The following is a 14,065-nucleotide window of genomic DNA, read 5'->3' on the forward strand; positions in this document are numbered from 1 at the left end:
TAAAGTTAATTTACTAAAGTCTATAGTAATGTACAGTAATGTCCTAGGCCTTCATATTCACTCATCACTCACTGACTCACCTAGAGCAACTTCCAGTCCTGCAAGGTCCATTCATGGTAAGTGCCCTATACAGGTGTGACTTTTTTTTTTATGCCAGATTTTACTGTACCTTTTCTATGTTTAGATATACATATACTCACCACTGTGTAAGTTGCCTACAGTATCTATTACCCCAGTAACATGCTGTACAGGTTTGCAGCCTAAGAAAAATAGGCTACAGTTGTATATGTAGTAAGCTACGCCACCTAGGTTTGTGTATGTACACTCTGTGATGTTCACACAATGACAAAATCGCCATAGAACATATTTCTCAGAATGTATTCCCATCACTAAGTGATACATGATTGTACTTTATAGTATATATGATATTTCTAAAGGAATATCAGATTTTACATATTTTAACTTAACATCTTTTCTAGAGAAAAGTACTATTTTTATAAATACCTCATCTCAGTTTATAAAACAGTAAAAAGGACAAAAGTTTAGCAACAGTGTTTCGTATTACATTTAATGAGATGGGTGTCTGTATTTGCAGTAGCTAATAGGCTTTCCTACTATAAATACAGAAGCTAATAGGTTTTCCAAACCCCTTCACACTAGAGTGAGGAAAGAGTGGGGGGAAAGTGAGGAGAACAGGCCAAAACATTTAAGTCGCCAGACATTAATAATTATTTGATCTGGAAGAAATATTAACCATCATGATTAGCTTAAGGACAACCATACACTCTAGCAAACCTGTATCAATAAACTACTGTGACAAAAATTAGAAGCCTTAGGAACTGCAAGATGTGTATGAAAAAGCCACTTGCAATCTGAAAGCACCTACATATAATTACGTAAAGCATCATTTTATTTTTAAGTTGTACCACAAGCAACAACAATCTTTCAGAGATTCACATCTTTCAGTTATGACTGTATGGGAGGGGTGGCAGGTGGACTTGTCAAAAGATGGACTCTAAAAGACGACTGACCCAGCACAGTGGCTCACTCCTCTAATCCCAGCACTTTGGGAGGCCAAGGTGAGCAGATTGCTTGAGTCCAGGAGCTCAAGACTAGCCTGGGCAACATGCGAAACTCCACCTCTACAAAAACTACAAAAACTTAGCCGGGTATGGTGGTGCTCACCTGTAGTCCCAGCTACTCGGGAGGCTGAGGTGGGAGGACCACCTGAGCCCAGAAGGCGGAGGCTGCAGTAAGCTGTGATCACACCATTGCACTGCAGCCTGAGCAACCACAGTGAGACACTATCTCAAAAAAATTCTCCTCATTTTTATATATCAAAAAAAAAATTTTTTTTAATGAAAAAATGATGCCTAAAGAGGGAACAGTGAACGCTAGAAGACAAAATAAGTACCTGGCTGGTTTCCCTTCAACTAACATGGAGGTTACCATAATTTTATCTTACATCCTTAAGGATATATATTACCCATCTTCTTAAGGAAACCATAGAGAAAAAAAACCAGAACAATAAAACCATTAATGTCACTCCACTGCAACCAATACTCTGTGTTTACACCCATTTTAACTTACTTTCTTCTTCTCAAAGGAAAAGCCCCTTCCGGTGGGGCACAGGGGCTCATGCCTGTAACCTCAACACTTTGGGAGGCAGAGGCAGGTGGATCACGAGGTCAGGAGTTCAAGACCAGCCTGGCCAACATGGTGAAACCCCGTCTCTACTAAAAATACAAAAGTTAGCTGGGCGTGGTGGTGGGTGCCTGTAATCCCAGCTACTCGGGAGGCTGAGGCAGAGAATTGCTTGAACCCGAAAGGCGGAGGTTGCAGTGAGCCGAGATCGCACCACTGCACTCCAGCCTGGACAGAGTCTCGCTCTGTCAAAACAAAAAAAAAAAAAGGAAATAAGGGAGGAAGGCAGGGAGGGAGAGAGGAAGGGAGGAAGGGAGGAAGGGAGGAAGGGAGGAAGGGAGGAAGGGAGGAAGGCAGGCAGGCAGGCAGGCTGGCAGGCAGGCAGGCAAGCAAGCAGGCAGGCCGGCCCCTTCCACTAAAAGCTAATCCAGTCGCCTATGCTGTCAACATCATCCCTTCAATAATTTTATTCTATAAAATATCTCCTCTTTTTCCTATATTTCCTACTCTTCCTTCTCCACTGATTTCTTCCTTCAATATGAAAATGTTCTAGGTTATTCCCTGAGAGGAAGGTTAAAAAACAACCCTTGAATTCATATATCTTCACCCTCTAGGTATTTTAAACCACTGTTTCTGGGAATTTTGTTAAAAACAGATTTTTTTTTTTTTTTCTGAGACAGGGTCTTTTGCTCTGTTGCCAATGCTGGAGTGCTACAGTGGCACAATCAGAGCCACTCCTGGGCTCCAATGATCCTCCCACCTCAGCCTTCTGAGTAGCTAGAACTACAGGTGCATGCCACTCCACCTTGCTAATTTTTTTTTTTTTTTGTCTTGAGAAGGAGTTTCACTCTGTTGCCAGGCTGGAGCACAGTGGCACAATCTTGGCTCACTGCAACCTCCACCTCCTGGGTTCAAGTGATTCTCCTGCCTCAGCCTCCCGAGTAGCAGGAACTACAGGCGCTCGCCACCATGCCCAACTAATTTTTGTATTTTTTTAGTAGAGAGGGGGTTTCACCATGTTGGACAGGCTGGTCTTCAACTCCTGACCACAAGTGATCAGCTTGCCTCCGCCTCCCAAAGTGCTGGGATTACAGGCGTGAACCACCACACCAGGCCCTTGCTCATTTTTATTTTTATTTTTTGTGAACTTCTGGCCTCAAGCAATCCTCCTCCCACCTCAGCCTCCCAAAGCGTTGGGATTACAGGTGTAAGCCACCACACTGGACCAAAATACAGATTGTGATTCAGTAGGTCTGGAATAGTGCCTAAGTTTCTGAGTTTCTAACAAGCTTCCAGGTCTTTTGGATAATACTGGTCCATGGGCTACAATTTGAATAGTTAGGCCCTTAACTATCTTATCCTTCCCTTAAAGTCAAGCTTCTGGGGGGAGGTGGGTGGGGGAGAGCCTTTATTACTCCAATTCCCAATCATTTCTGAACCCTGTCTTTCTAACCTGGCTCATATGCTCAATGAATGACCCTATAAAGCTGAAAGATCACCATCCTAACTATGCTGACTTGAAGGGAAACTGTAGTAGCTAAACAGGATGGACAATACTAAAGGAGTTAAACGAATGCTGCATAAAGGTCAAGTAAGATAATATAAAGACAAATCATCCTTTGGTTTTAAAAATTTGAAAATGAGGCCTTTTCAAACTTTTTTTTTTTCTCTTTTTCAGCCTGAGTTGTTACACACTCCTTCGTGGATTCCGACTTCCATGGAATATGAGGAACTTTATAACAATTTCGTCAGAGCTCTAATGCAACAAGAGTGGGTGATGAGCGTAGCAAGTGGTGGTCAAATGGCTACCCCTTAATACCTGAACTATAAAGAGAACAATCAGCGGCCAGGTGTGGTAACTCACGCTTGTAACCCCAGCACTTTGGGAGACAGATCCCCTAAGGTCAGGAGTTCAAGACCAGCCTTGCCAATATGGTGAAACCCCGTCTCCGCTACTAAAAATACAAAGATTAGCCGGGCATAGTGGTGCACACCTGTAATCCTAGTACTCAAGAGGCTGAGGCAGGAGAATCACTTGAACCTGAGAGGCGTAGGTTGCAGTGAACCAAGATCACGCCACTGCACTCCAGCCTGGGCAACGAAGCAAGACTCTGTCTCAAAAACAAACAAACAAAAAACAACCACAACAACAAAAAGAGAACAACCAGCAACCAAGGGTTAAAAAAAAAGAAAAAAGGCTTCATGAATTAGAAAAATTTGGATATGTGATGATATTAAGGAATTAATCATTTTTTAAGGTATGGTATCATAGTTATATTAAAAGAAAGATTCAACAAAAGAAAATCAATGTAATACATGACACTAAGAGAACAAAGGAAGAAAAAATACATGATCATCTCAATTGACAAAAGGCATTTGACAAAATTTAACACACTTTCATGATAAAATCTCTCAGAAAACTAGGAATAGAAGAAAATTTCCTCAACATGATAAATGGTATTTAAGGAATATTTACAGATAACATCATACTCAATAGTAAAAGACTGAAAGCTTTCCACCTAAAATCAGGAATGAGACAAGATGCCTGCTTTCACCACTGCTATTCAACATACTAAAAGTTCTAGCCAGAGTAATTACACACACACACACACACACACACACACAAAGCATCCAAACTGCAAAGGAAGGAGTAAAACTATTTCTATTTGCCGATGGCATGATCCTATATATTTAAAAAAATCCCGAAGAACCCACAAGTTATTAGAACTAATAAATTCAGCAAAGTTGCAAAGTGTAAGATTAGCACACAAAAATCAGCTATTTCTATACACCAGCAACAAACAATCCAAAAATTAAGAACACTATTTATAATAGAATCCAAAAGAATAAAATACCTAGAAATAAAATTAATCAGATTTTTAAAAATACACAATGTTGCTGAAAGAAATTAAAGAAGAACTAAACGAACGGAAAACATTCCACGTTCACAAGCCGGATCATTTAATATTGTAAAGATGACAATACTCTGCAGATTAATCTAAAGTTAATATAATCTCTATCAAAATTCCTACTACATATTTTGTATAAATAGACAAGCTGATCCTAAAATACTTGCCAGGATGTTCCCATATATCTATAATATATTTTAGTAACGGTAATGATAATAAACAAAACACTCCAATACATCACATGTATATATGGTAAAGTATTATAGGTATTCTAAAAGCACATCCTTTTTACAGAAGAGTCAAGGGAGCCATTTGGGGAAAGGGTGGACCTTTGTAGGCATTTACAAAAAAGAATGTCCTTCATTGGTAGATTAGATACTAGATACTTCATGAAAACTATAGCACTTATCTGTAAACACCCTTCTCCCAACATTGAAAGCCACACAGTACAACTGTATTTAAAATAGGACTGCTCTTCAGTTAAACAAGTACAGGTCTTCACAAAAACTCATTACATAACCCAAGCAACTCCTTAAAATCATAGTGTCTTTATTACAGCTTCTCGTTCTATTGTGTTTAATTAATAATCTTATTTGATAAGTACAACAGAAACAAAATGACACTTTAGGGTCTAATGTCTTCATTTCAATATTCTTTTGAAAGCAAATAATCTAACAATTCAAGGCAATGCAAAGAAATTCAGTAAGGGTGGATACTGGCATGTAATATATTAGTATAATGAATCCTGAAGTAATCATAAAACTATCAATAATAATAAACTACCAGTAATAATAAAACTATCAAGGATTTCAAATTCTTACTTCCATGGCCCTTAAATAAATTTTATTCCTTCACTATAGAAAAGAAAATAAGTCACCATACCCAATATCTGTAAGTGGTGGTTTATCTCTCCCTCTCTTATAACAGAGGAAAAGTTCTGGGCTTTTCAGACTTCCGTAGTTCAAGTTTGCTTGGAGAGCTGATGGAGTGGCTTCTACACAGGTGTAACCTTCAGGTACTGTTTCTCCAGCTGATTTGATAATAACGGCAATGTCTGTAATTGGAGCTTTAGGTCCAGTTGACTTAGTATCTAAACGATTTATTTCTTGATCCAAAAGAGTAGATGTGTCAGTGAGACCAGCTACGACAAAGTAGTCTGTCACTCTTGGTCCTTTGTCTTCTATCATGGCTGCTACTGTATTTCCTAGAAGAGGAAGAGGACAGATATCAATAAAATAAAATACTTTATCCTGACAAAAATTAATATATCCTTGAGTTAACAATCATCAACTAGCACACTTCCCAGCTAGATTTATAATCAAATTGTCACTCTGAGAAGAAGGCTGCTTTTATCATCTTGTCAGCTGGTAAAAGCAAAAGTACAAGTTAACAGCATCAATTCATTTGTAATACAACTATAATCTTCTCATATTCTATTAAGGATAATTAAACTGGGGCTGGGCGCGACGGCTCACGCCTGTAATCCTAGCACTTTGGGGGGCCAAGGCAAGTGGATCACCTGAGGTCATAAGTTCGAGACCAGTGTGCCCAACATGGTGAAACCCTGTCTCTACTAAAAATATAAAAATTAGGCTGGGCACGGTGGCTCACACCTGTAATCTTAGCACTTTGGGAGGTGGAGGTGGGTGGATCACCTGAGGTCAGGAGTTCGAGACCAGCCTAGCCACCATGGCGAAAACCCTATCTCTACAAAAATACAAAAATTAGCTGAGTGTGGTGGGGGGTGCCTATAATCCCAGCTATTCGGGAGGCTGAGGCAGGAGAATCGCTTGAACCCAGGGGGCAGAAGCTGCAGTGAGCGGAGATTGCTCCACTTCACTCCAGCCTGGGTGAAAGAGAGAAACTCCATCTCAAAAAATAAATAAAAATAAAAATAAACATTAACCAGGCGTGGTGGTGTGTGCCTGTTAGTCCCAGCTACTCAGGAGGCTGAGGCATGAGAATCGCTTGACCCCAGAAGGCAGAGGTTTCAGTGAGCCCAAATTGCGCCACTGCACTCCAACCTGGACAACAGAGTGAGACTCTATCTCAAAAAAAAAAGAAAAAAAAAAAAAAAGGCCGGGCCTGGTGACTCACATAATCCCTGCACTTTGGGAGGCCGAGGCGGGTGGATCACTTGAGGTGAGGAATTCCACACCAGCCTGGCTAACATGGTGAAACGCTGTCTCTACTAAAAATACAAAAATTAGCCAGGTGTGGTGGCAGGCACCTGTAATCCCAGCTACTTGGGAGGCTGAGGCAGGAGAATCGCTTGAACCTGGGGGGCAGAGGTTTGCAGTGAGCCAAGATCATGCCACTGCACTCCAGCCTGGACAACAGAGCAGGACTCCATCTCAAAAAAATAATAATACTAAACTGTCAGAGGTGGACTATAGTATTTTCCTTTGAGCAAAATGTACTTAATGAACAATATTCAGATCATTCAAAATATCATTCTAAGTTACAGGAGTCTTAGAGCTAAACTCCACATTTAAATAAATTGAATGCATCATCAGCCAAGATCCAAGATCAGAAAAATTAAGGTAATAGTAATAAATATTATTAAAGCAGTTTCTCAACAATCTAGTTGGAACTCTTGTGCTTTATAAGAATTAAACTTTCCATAAATACCATGTAAAATAAGCTTAGGAATCATTAAATATTTTATATCTAAAAATACCAGATAGAGCATAAGAAACAACAACCAATGAAACCATTACCACAATTAAGATAGTGAAACATATCCAGGCTGGGCACGGTGGCTCACGCCTGTAATCCCAGCACTTTGGAAGGCCGAGGAGGGTGCAACACCTGAGGTTGGGAGTTCGAGACCAGCCTGATCAACATGGAGAAATCTCATCTCTACTAAAAATACAAAATTAGCCGGGTGTGGTGGCGCATGCCTGTAATCCCAGCAGGAGAATCACTTGAACCCAGGAGGCAGAGGTTGCGGTGAGCCGAGATCGCACCATTGCACTCCAGCCTGGGCAACAAGAGCAAAATTCCAGCTCAAAAAAGAAAGAAAGTAGCATCCATCAACACCAAAGTTTTCTTGTTCCTCCTTCATTATCTCTCCTCCTCAAGCAACAAGTTATCTGCTTCCTATCATTATAGATAAGTTTCTAGAATTTATATAATAAGTAGATTCACACAGTATGTATTCTTTTTTCTCTGGCTTCTTTACTCATCATAATTATTTTGTGATAAATCCATGTTGTTGCTTATATCAACAGTTCATTCCCTTTTATTACTGAGTAGTATTCTACTGTATGAATATACCACAATGTTTATCCATTCACCTATATTAATAGACATTTGGGTTATTTCCCATGTGAAACTATCACAAATAAAGCTGCTGTGAATACCCATGTACAAATCTTATGGACATAATGCTTTCATTTGTCTTGGGTAAATTCCTAAAACAAGATGGCTGGATTAGATGTATACAGTTCTAAAAAACTGCCAAATAATTTTCTTAAGGGAGTGTACCACTTTTTTCACTCTTGTCAGCTTTGAGAGTTCCAATTGTTCTACATCCTCTTCAACACGTTGTAAGATCAGTCTTTTTAATTTAGACATTCTAATCAGTATGTACTGATATCAACTTCTGGTTTAAATTTGCAATTACTATTGATGCTGAACATCTTTTCATTAATTTATTTTCCATCCATGTATCTTCTTTAGTGAAATTTCTGTTCAAATCTTTTGTCCATTTTTTTTAACTGAGTTGTTTTCTCATGAGTTTTGAGTTCTTTATGTATTCTTGAGACAAGCCATCTACCAGACATATGCTTTGCAAGTATTTTCTCCCAGTCTGCGGCTTGTGTTTTTATTCTCTTACAGCGTCTTATGAGAAACAGAAGTTTTTGATGAACTCCAATTTATTAACCTATTCTCTTACAGATCATGCTTGTAATGTCATAAGAAATCATGTCAGCTAAGCGTGGTGGCTTACGCCTATAATTCCTGCACTTTGGGAGGCCAAGGTGGGTGGATCACCTGAGGTCAGGAGTTCCAGACCAGCCCGGCCAACATGGCGAAACCCTGTCTCTACTAAAAAATACAAAAATTGCTGGGCACGGTGGCTCATGCCTGTAATCCCAGCACTTTGGGAGGCCAAGGCGGGTGGATCACAAGGTCAGGAGACTGAGACCATCTGGCTAACATGGTGAAACTCTGTCTCTACTAAAAATACAAAAAAATTAGCCTGGCATGGTGGCGGCAGGCGCCTGTAGTCCCAGCTACTTTGGAGGCTGAGGCAGGAGAATGGTGTGAACCCGGGAGGCAGGGCTTGCAGTGAGCCAAGATCGTGCCACTGCACTCCAGCCTGGGCGACAGAGCGAGACTCCAACTCAAAAAAAAAAAAAAAAAAAGATACAAAAATTAGCCGGGCGTGGTGGCATGTGCCTGAAATCCCAGCTACTCAGGAGGCTGAGACAGAAGAATCACTTGAACCCAGGAGGCAGAGGCTGCAGTGAGCCAAGATCGCGCTACTGTGCTCCAACCTGGGGGACAGAGCAAGACTCCGTCTCAAAAAAAAAAAAAAAAAAGTCTAATCTAGTGTCATAAAGAAAACATTTCCCCCACATTTTCTTCTAAATGTTTTATAATTTTAGGTTTTACATTTAGGTCTACGATACATTTTAAATTGATTTTTGCATATGGCGTGAAGTATAAATGAAGATTCATTTTTTTACATATGGATATCCCATTTTTCGAGGACCCTGTGTTGAAAAAACTATTCTGGCCAGGCACATTGGCTCATGCCTCTCTAATCCCAGCACTTTGGGAGGCCAAGGTGGGAGGGAGGATTGCTTAAGTCCAGTAGTTCAAGACCAGCCTGGGAAACATTGTAAGACCTCGTTTTTTTGTTTTTGTTTTTTTTTTTGAGATGGAGTTTCGTTCTTGTTGCCCAGGCGGGAGTGCAATGGCGCGATCTCAGCTCACCACAATCTCTGCCTCCCAGGTTCAAGCAATTCTCCTGCCTCAGCCTCCTGAGTAGCTGGGATTTCAGGCATGTCCCACCACGCCCGGCTAATTTTGTATTTTTTGTAGAGACAGGCTTTCTCCATGTTGGCCAGGCTGGTCTCAAACTCTCGATCTCAGGTGATCCACCCACCTTGGCCTCCCAAAGTGCTGGAATTATAGGCGTGAGCCACCACGCCTGGCCCAGTCTCTCTTTTATTTAAAAAGAAAAAAAAATACTATCTTTTCTCCACTGTAATGACTTCATACCTTTGTTCAAAAGTCAGTTGCTCAACATATGCATCCAATTTATTTCTAGATTCTTTATTCTGTTCCATTGATCTATGTGTCTATATGCCAGTACTCCATGGTTCTGATTACTGTAGCTTTATAATTAGTCCTGAAATCAGGCAGCCTTAGCTTTGAAAGCTGTTCTTTCTCTGTTTTCTTTTTTCTTTTTTTTTGAGACGGAGTTTCGCTCTTTTTGCCCAGGCTGGAGTGCAATGGTGCGATCTCGACTCACCACAACCTTCGCCTCCCAGGTTCAAGCGATTCTCCTGCCGCAGCCTCCAGAGTAGCTGGGATTACAGGCATGCGCCACCACTCCAGCTAATTTTGTATTTTTAGTAGAGACGGGGTTTCTCCATGTTGGTCAGGCTGGTCTTTAACTCCCCATCTCAGGTGATCCGCCCGCCTCAGCCTCCCAAAGTGATGGGATTACAGGTGTGAGCCACCTCACCGGGCCTGACTGCTGTTCTTTTTCAAAATTGTTTTGACTATACTAGGTCCTTTGCATTTCAATAAGCAATTTAGAATCCACTTACTGGCCAGAGGCGGTAGCTCACACCTGTAATTCCAGCAATCTGGAAGGCCAGAGGTAGGCAGATCACTTGAGGTCAGGAGTTCGAGAACAGCCTGACCAACACAGACAAACCCTGTCTTTACTAAAAATACAAAAAATTAGTGGGGCATGGTGGAATACATCTGTAATCCCAGCTACTTGGGAGGCTGAGGCATGAGAATCACTTGAATTAGGGAGGCAGAGATGGCAGTGAGCCAAGACTGTGCCACTGCATTCCAGCCTGGGTGACAGAACAAGACTCTGTCTCAAAAAAAAAAAGAATCCACATTAATTTTTACCTTAAAAAAAAGCCTGCTGTGATTTTAATTAGGACTGCATTAAATAATTAGGGTTATTGAGTCTTCTAACCCATGAACAAGGTTAATCTCTGCATTTACTTAGATCTTTTAAATTTTTTTCAGCAATGTTTCAGAGTTTGCAACATACAGGTCTTTCACATCTTTGGTCAGATTTATTCCTTAGTACTTAATAATTTAGATGCTACTGTGAATGATATCATTTTATTTTTAATTCAGTTATTCATTGCTACTATATAGAAATACAATTGATTTTTACATATTGATCTCATATAATGCAATCCTGCTAAAATCACTTATTAGTTTAGAGCAATTTGGTAGGTTCCATAAGACTTTCCACACAATGTATCTGTGAATAAAGACAATTTTTACTTCTTTCTTCCCATTGTAGCTGCCTTTTCTTTCTTTTTCTTGCCTTATTGCACTGGCTAGAGCATCCGGAACAATGTTAAGATAAATGGTAACCAAAGATACCCAAATGACCAATAGACAAATATGTTCATCACTGGTCACAGAAGCACTATTCACAATAGCCAAAAGGTGAAAACAACCAAGTAACCATCAAGAGATGAATGGATTGAAAAAAATTTGATATAAACCTACAATGGAGTATTATTCAGCCTTCAAAAAGAATGTAATGCCAACCTATGTTACAAATAGAAGAAGCTTGCTTTGTCTTGCAACTTGGGTATGAGCTCATCCACAGTAAAATAAAGCACCAAGTAGATTCCTAAAGTTCCCAACTCCAGGCCCTAGCTTCTGGACAGCATTTCTAGACCCATCCTAAGCCAAAAGGGAACCCTCCACCCTGAAGAGAAAAACCCAAGCCTGGCTAGATTCACAACCCCCTCAATAAAGAACCCTTGGGCCTTGAATAAACATCAGTGGTAGCCAGGCAATATTACTGTACTGGTGAGACCGAGTACTGTGCTGGTTTCAGGTCTAACCCAGCACATTCCCAGTGGTGGTGGCTGCAGAGGTGCTTGTGTCACTCCTCCCCTCAACTCCAGGTAGCTCAGCATGGAGACCGATGCCATGTGTTTGGGGGAAAATACGGAAAGAGAACAAGAGACTGTGCCTGGTAATCCAGAGAATTCTGGCTATTACCCAAGACCACTAAGGCCATACAGCTATGAGTCTACAAGAGTCACAGCATTACCGGGCTTAGGGTGCTCCCTAATGTAGATATGGCTATAGAGACCAAGGACTTAGATCAAAACAATCAATTACCTTTGAACACTCGGAAAGCGTTTTCTAGAAGGATGGGTACAGACAAGCCCAGACTGTGAAGACTACCATAAATACCTAATTCTTCAATGCCCAGACAGACATCAACAAACATCCACAAGCATCAAGACCATCCAGGAAAACATGACCTCACCAAACAAACTAAATGAAGCACCAGTGACCAATCCTGGAATGACAGAGATATGTGACCTTTTGGACAAACAAGTCAAAATAGCTGTTTTGAAGAAGCTCAATGATATTCAAGACAATACAGAGAAGGAATTCAGAATCCTATTAGATGAATTTTAAACAGAGATTGAAATAATTGTTTAAAATCAAGCAGAAAATCTGGAGCTGAAAAATTCAACTGATAAACAAGAATGCATCAGAGTCTTTCCACAGCAGAATTGATTCAGCAGAATAAAGAAATCATGAGCTTGAAGACATACTATTTGAAAATACAGTCAAGGGGCCGGACATGGTGGCTCAGGCCTGTAATCCCAGCATTTTGGGAGGCCGAGACGGGCAGATCACCTGAGGTCAGGAGTTTGAGACCAGCCTGGCCAACATGGTGAAACCCTGTCGCTACTAAAAAAACAAATTGGCCAGGCACGGTGACTCACACCTGTAATCCCAGCACTTTGGGAGGCCGAGGCAGGCGGATCACAAGGTCAGAAGATCGAGACCATCCTGGCTAACACGGTGAAGCCTCGTCTCTACTAAAAATAAAAAAAAATTAGCCGGGCGTGGTGGTGGGCACCTGTAGTCCCAGCTACTCGGGAGGCTGAGGCAGGAGAATGGCGTGAACCCGGGAGGTGGAGCTTGCAGTGAGCCAAGATTGCGCCACTGCACTCCAGCCTGGGCGACAGAGTGAGACTCCGTCTCAAAAAAAAAAAAATACAAATTAGCCGGGCATGATAGTGGGCACCTATAATTCCAGCTACTCGGGAAGCAAGGCAGGGGAATTGCTTGAACCCGGGAGGCAGAGGTTGCAGTGAGCTGAGATCACGCCACTGCACTCCAGCCTCAGCAACAAAAGCGAAACTCCATCTCAAAACAAAAAAAAAAAAAAAAAAAAGAAAGAAAGAAAATAGAGTCAGAGGAGACAAAATAGTAAAGAATAAAAAAGAATGAAGCACACCTACAAAAACTAGAAAATAGCCTCAAAAGGGAAAATCTAAGAGTTATGGGCCTTAACAAAAAGGTAGAGAGAGAGAGAGAAGTGGGTACCAAGTTTATTCGAAGAGATATACTACAGAGAACTTCCTAAACATAGAGAAAGATATCCATATTCAAGTACAAGAAGGTTATGGAACAGCAAGGAAATTTAACTCAAATAAAACTACCTCCAGACATTTAATTATCAAATTCGCAAAGGTCAAGAATAAAGAAAGGATTCTAAAAGCAGCAAAAGAAAAACATATAGCATACAAAGGAGCTCTAATGTGTCTGGCAGCACACTTCTCAGAAACTTAACAGGCTAGCAGAGAGTGTATGACATATTTAAAGCACTGGAAAAAAAAACTTTTATCCTATATTTTCAGTACATCCACTGAAAATATCCTTCAAACATGAAGGAGAAATAAAGACTTTCCCAAACAAACAAAAGCTGAGGGATTTCGTCAACACTAGACCTGTCCTACAAGAAATACTAAAGGGAGTTCTTCAATCTGAAAGAAAAGAACAGTAATGAGCAATAAGAAATTACCTGAAGATACAAAACTCCCTGGTAATAGCAAATACATAGACAAACAAATAGAGAATATTAACACCATAATTCTGGTGTGTAAACTACTCATATCTCGAATAGAAAGAATAAAAGATGAACCTATCAAAAATAATAACTACGACCAGGTGCGGTGGCTCACGCCTGTATTCCTAGAACTCTGGGAGGTGGGGGTAGGCAGATGGCTTGAGCTCAGGAATTCAAGACCAGCCTGGACAACATGGCAAAACCCCGTCTCTACAAAAAATACAAAAATTCGCCAGGTATAGTGGTGCACGCCTGGGGTCCCAGCTACTCAGGAGGCTGAGGTGCAGGGATGGCTTGAGCTGGAGAGGTCGAGGCTACAGTGAGCTGAGATTATGCCACTGCACTCCAGCCTGGGCGACAGAGTAAGACTCTGTCCAGGAAAAAAAAAAAAATACCCAAAAACCTACAA

The 14,065-nt window shown here is 40.8% G+C and overlaps 1 protein-coding gene across 11 annotated transcripts in view; it reads right to left on the reverse strand.

The window, feature by feature from the left end:
* The window catches only part of DENND4C (DENN domain containing 4C), a 144,901-nt gene that overhangs the window by 92,106 nt on the left and 38,730 nt on the right, over positions 1-14,065 (reverse strand). For 10 of the 11 annotated variants that reach the window (XM_055294131.2, XM_055294128.2, XM_055294127.2 and 7 more), the window contains exon 2: positions 5,436-5,757. In XM_055294131.2, coding sequence (XP_055150106.1) covers positions 5,436-5,740 — 305 coding nt within the window. In that variant the 5' untranslated portion in view covers positions 5,741-5,757. The remainder of the gene's footprint in view (positions 1-5,435; positions 5,758-14,065) is intronic. The other variant, XM_055294124.2, reaches the window with a different exon arrangement.

This window comes from Symphalangus syndactylus, chromosome 9, assembly GCF_028878055.3.
Source record: "Symphalangus syndactylus isolate Jambi chromosome 9, NHGRI_mSymSyn1-v2.1_pri, whole genome shotgun sequence".
Classification (NCBI taxonomy): Eukaryota; Metazoa; Chordata; class Mammalia; order Primates; family Hylobatidae; genus Symphalangus; species Symphalangus syndactylus.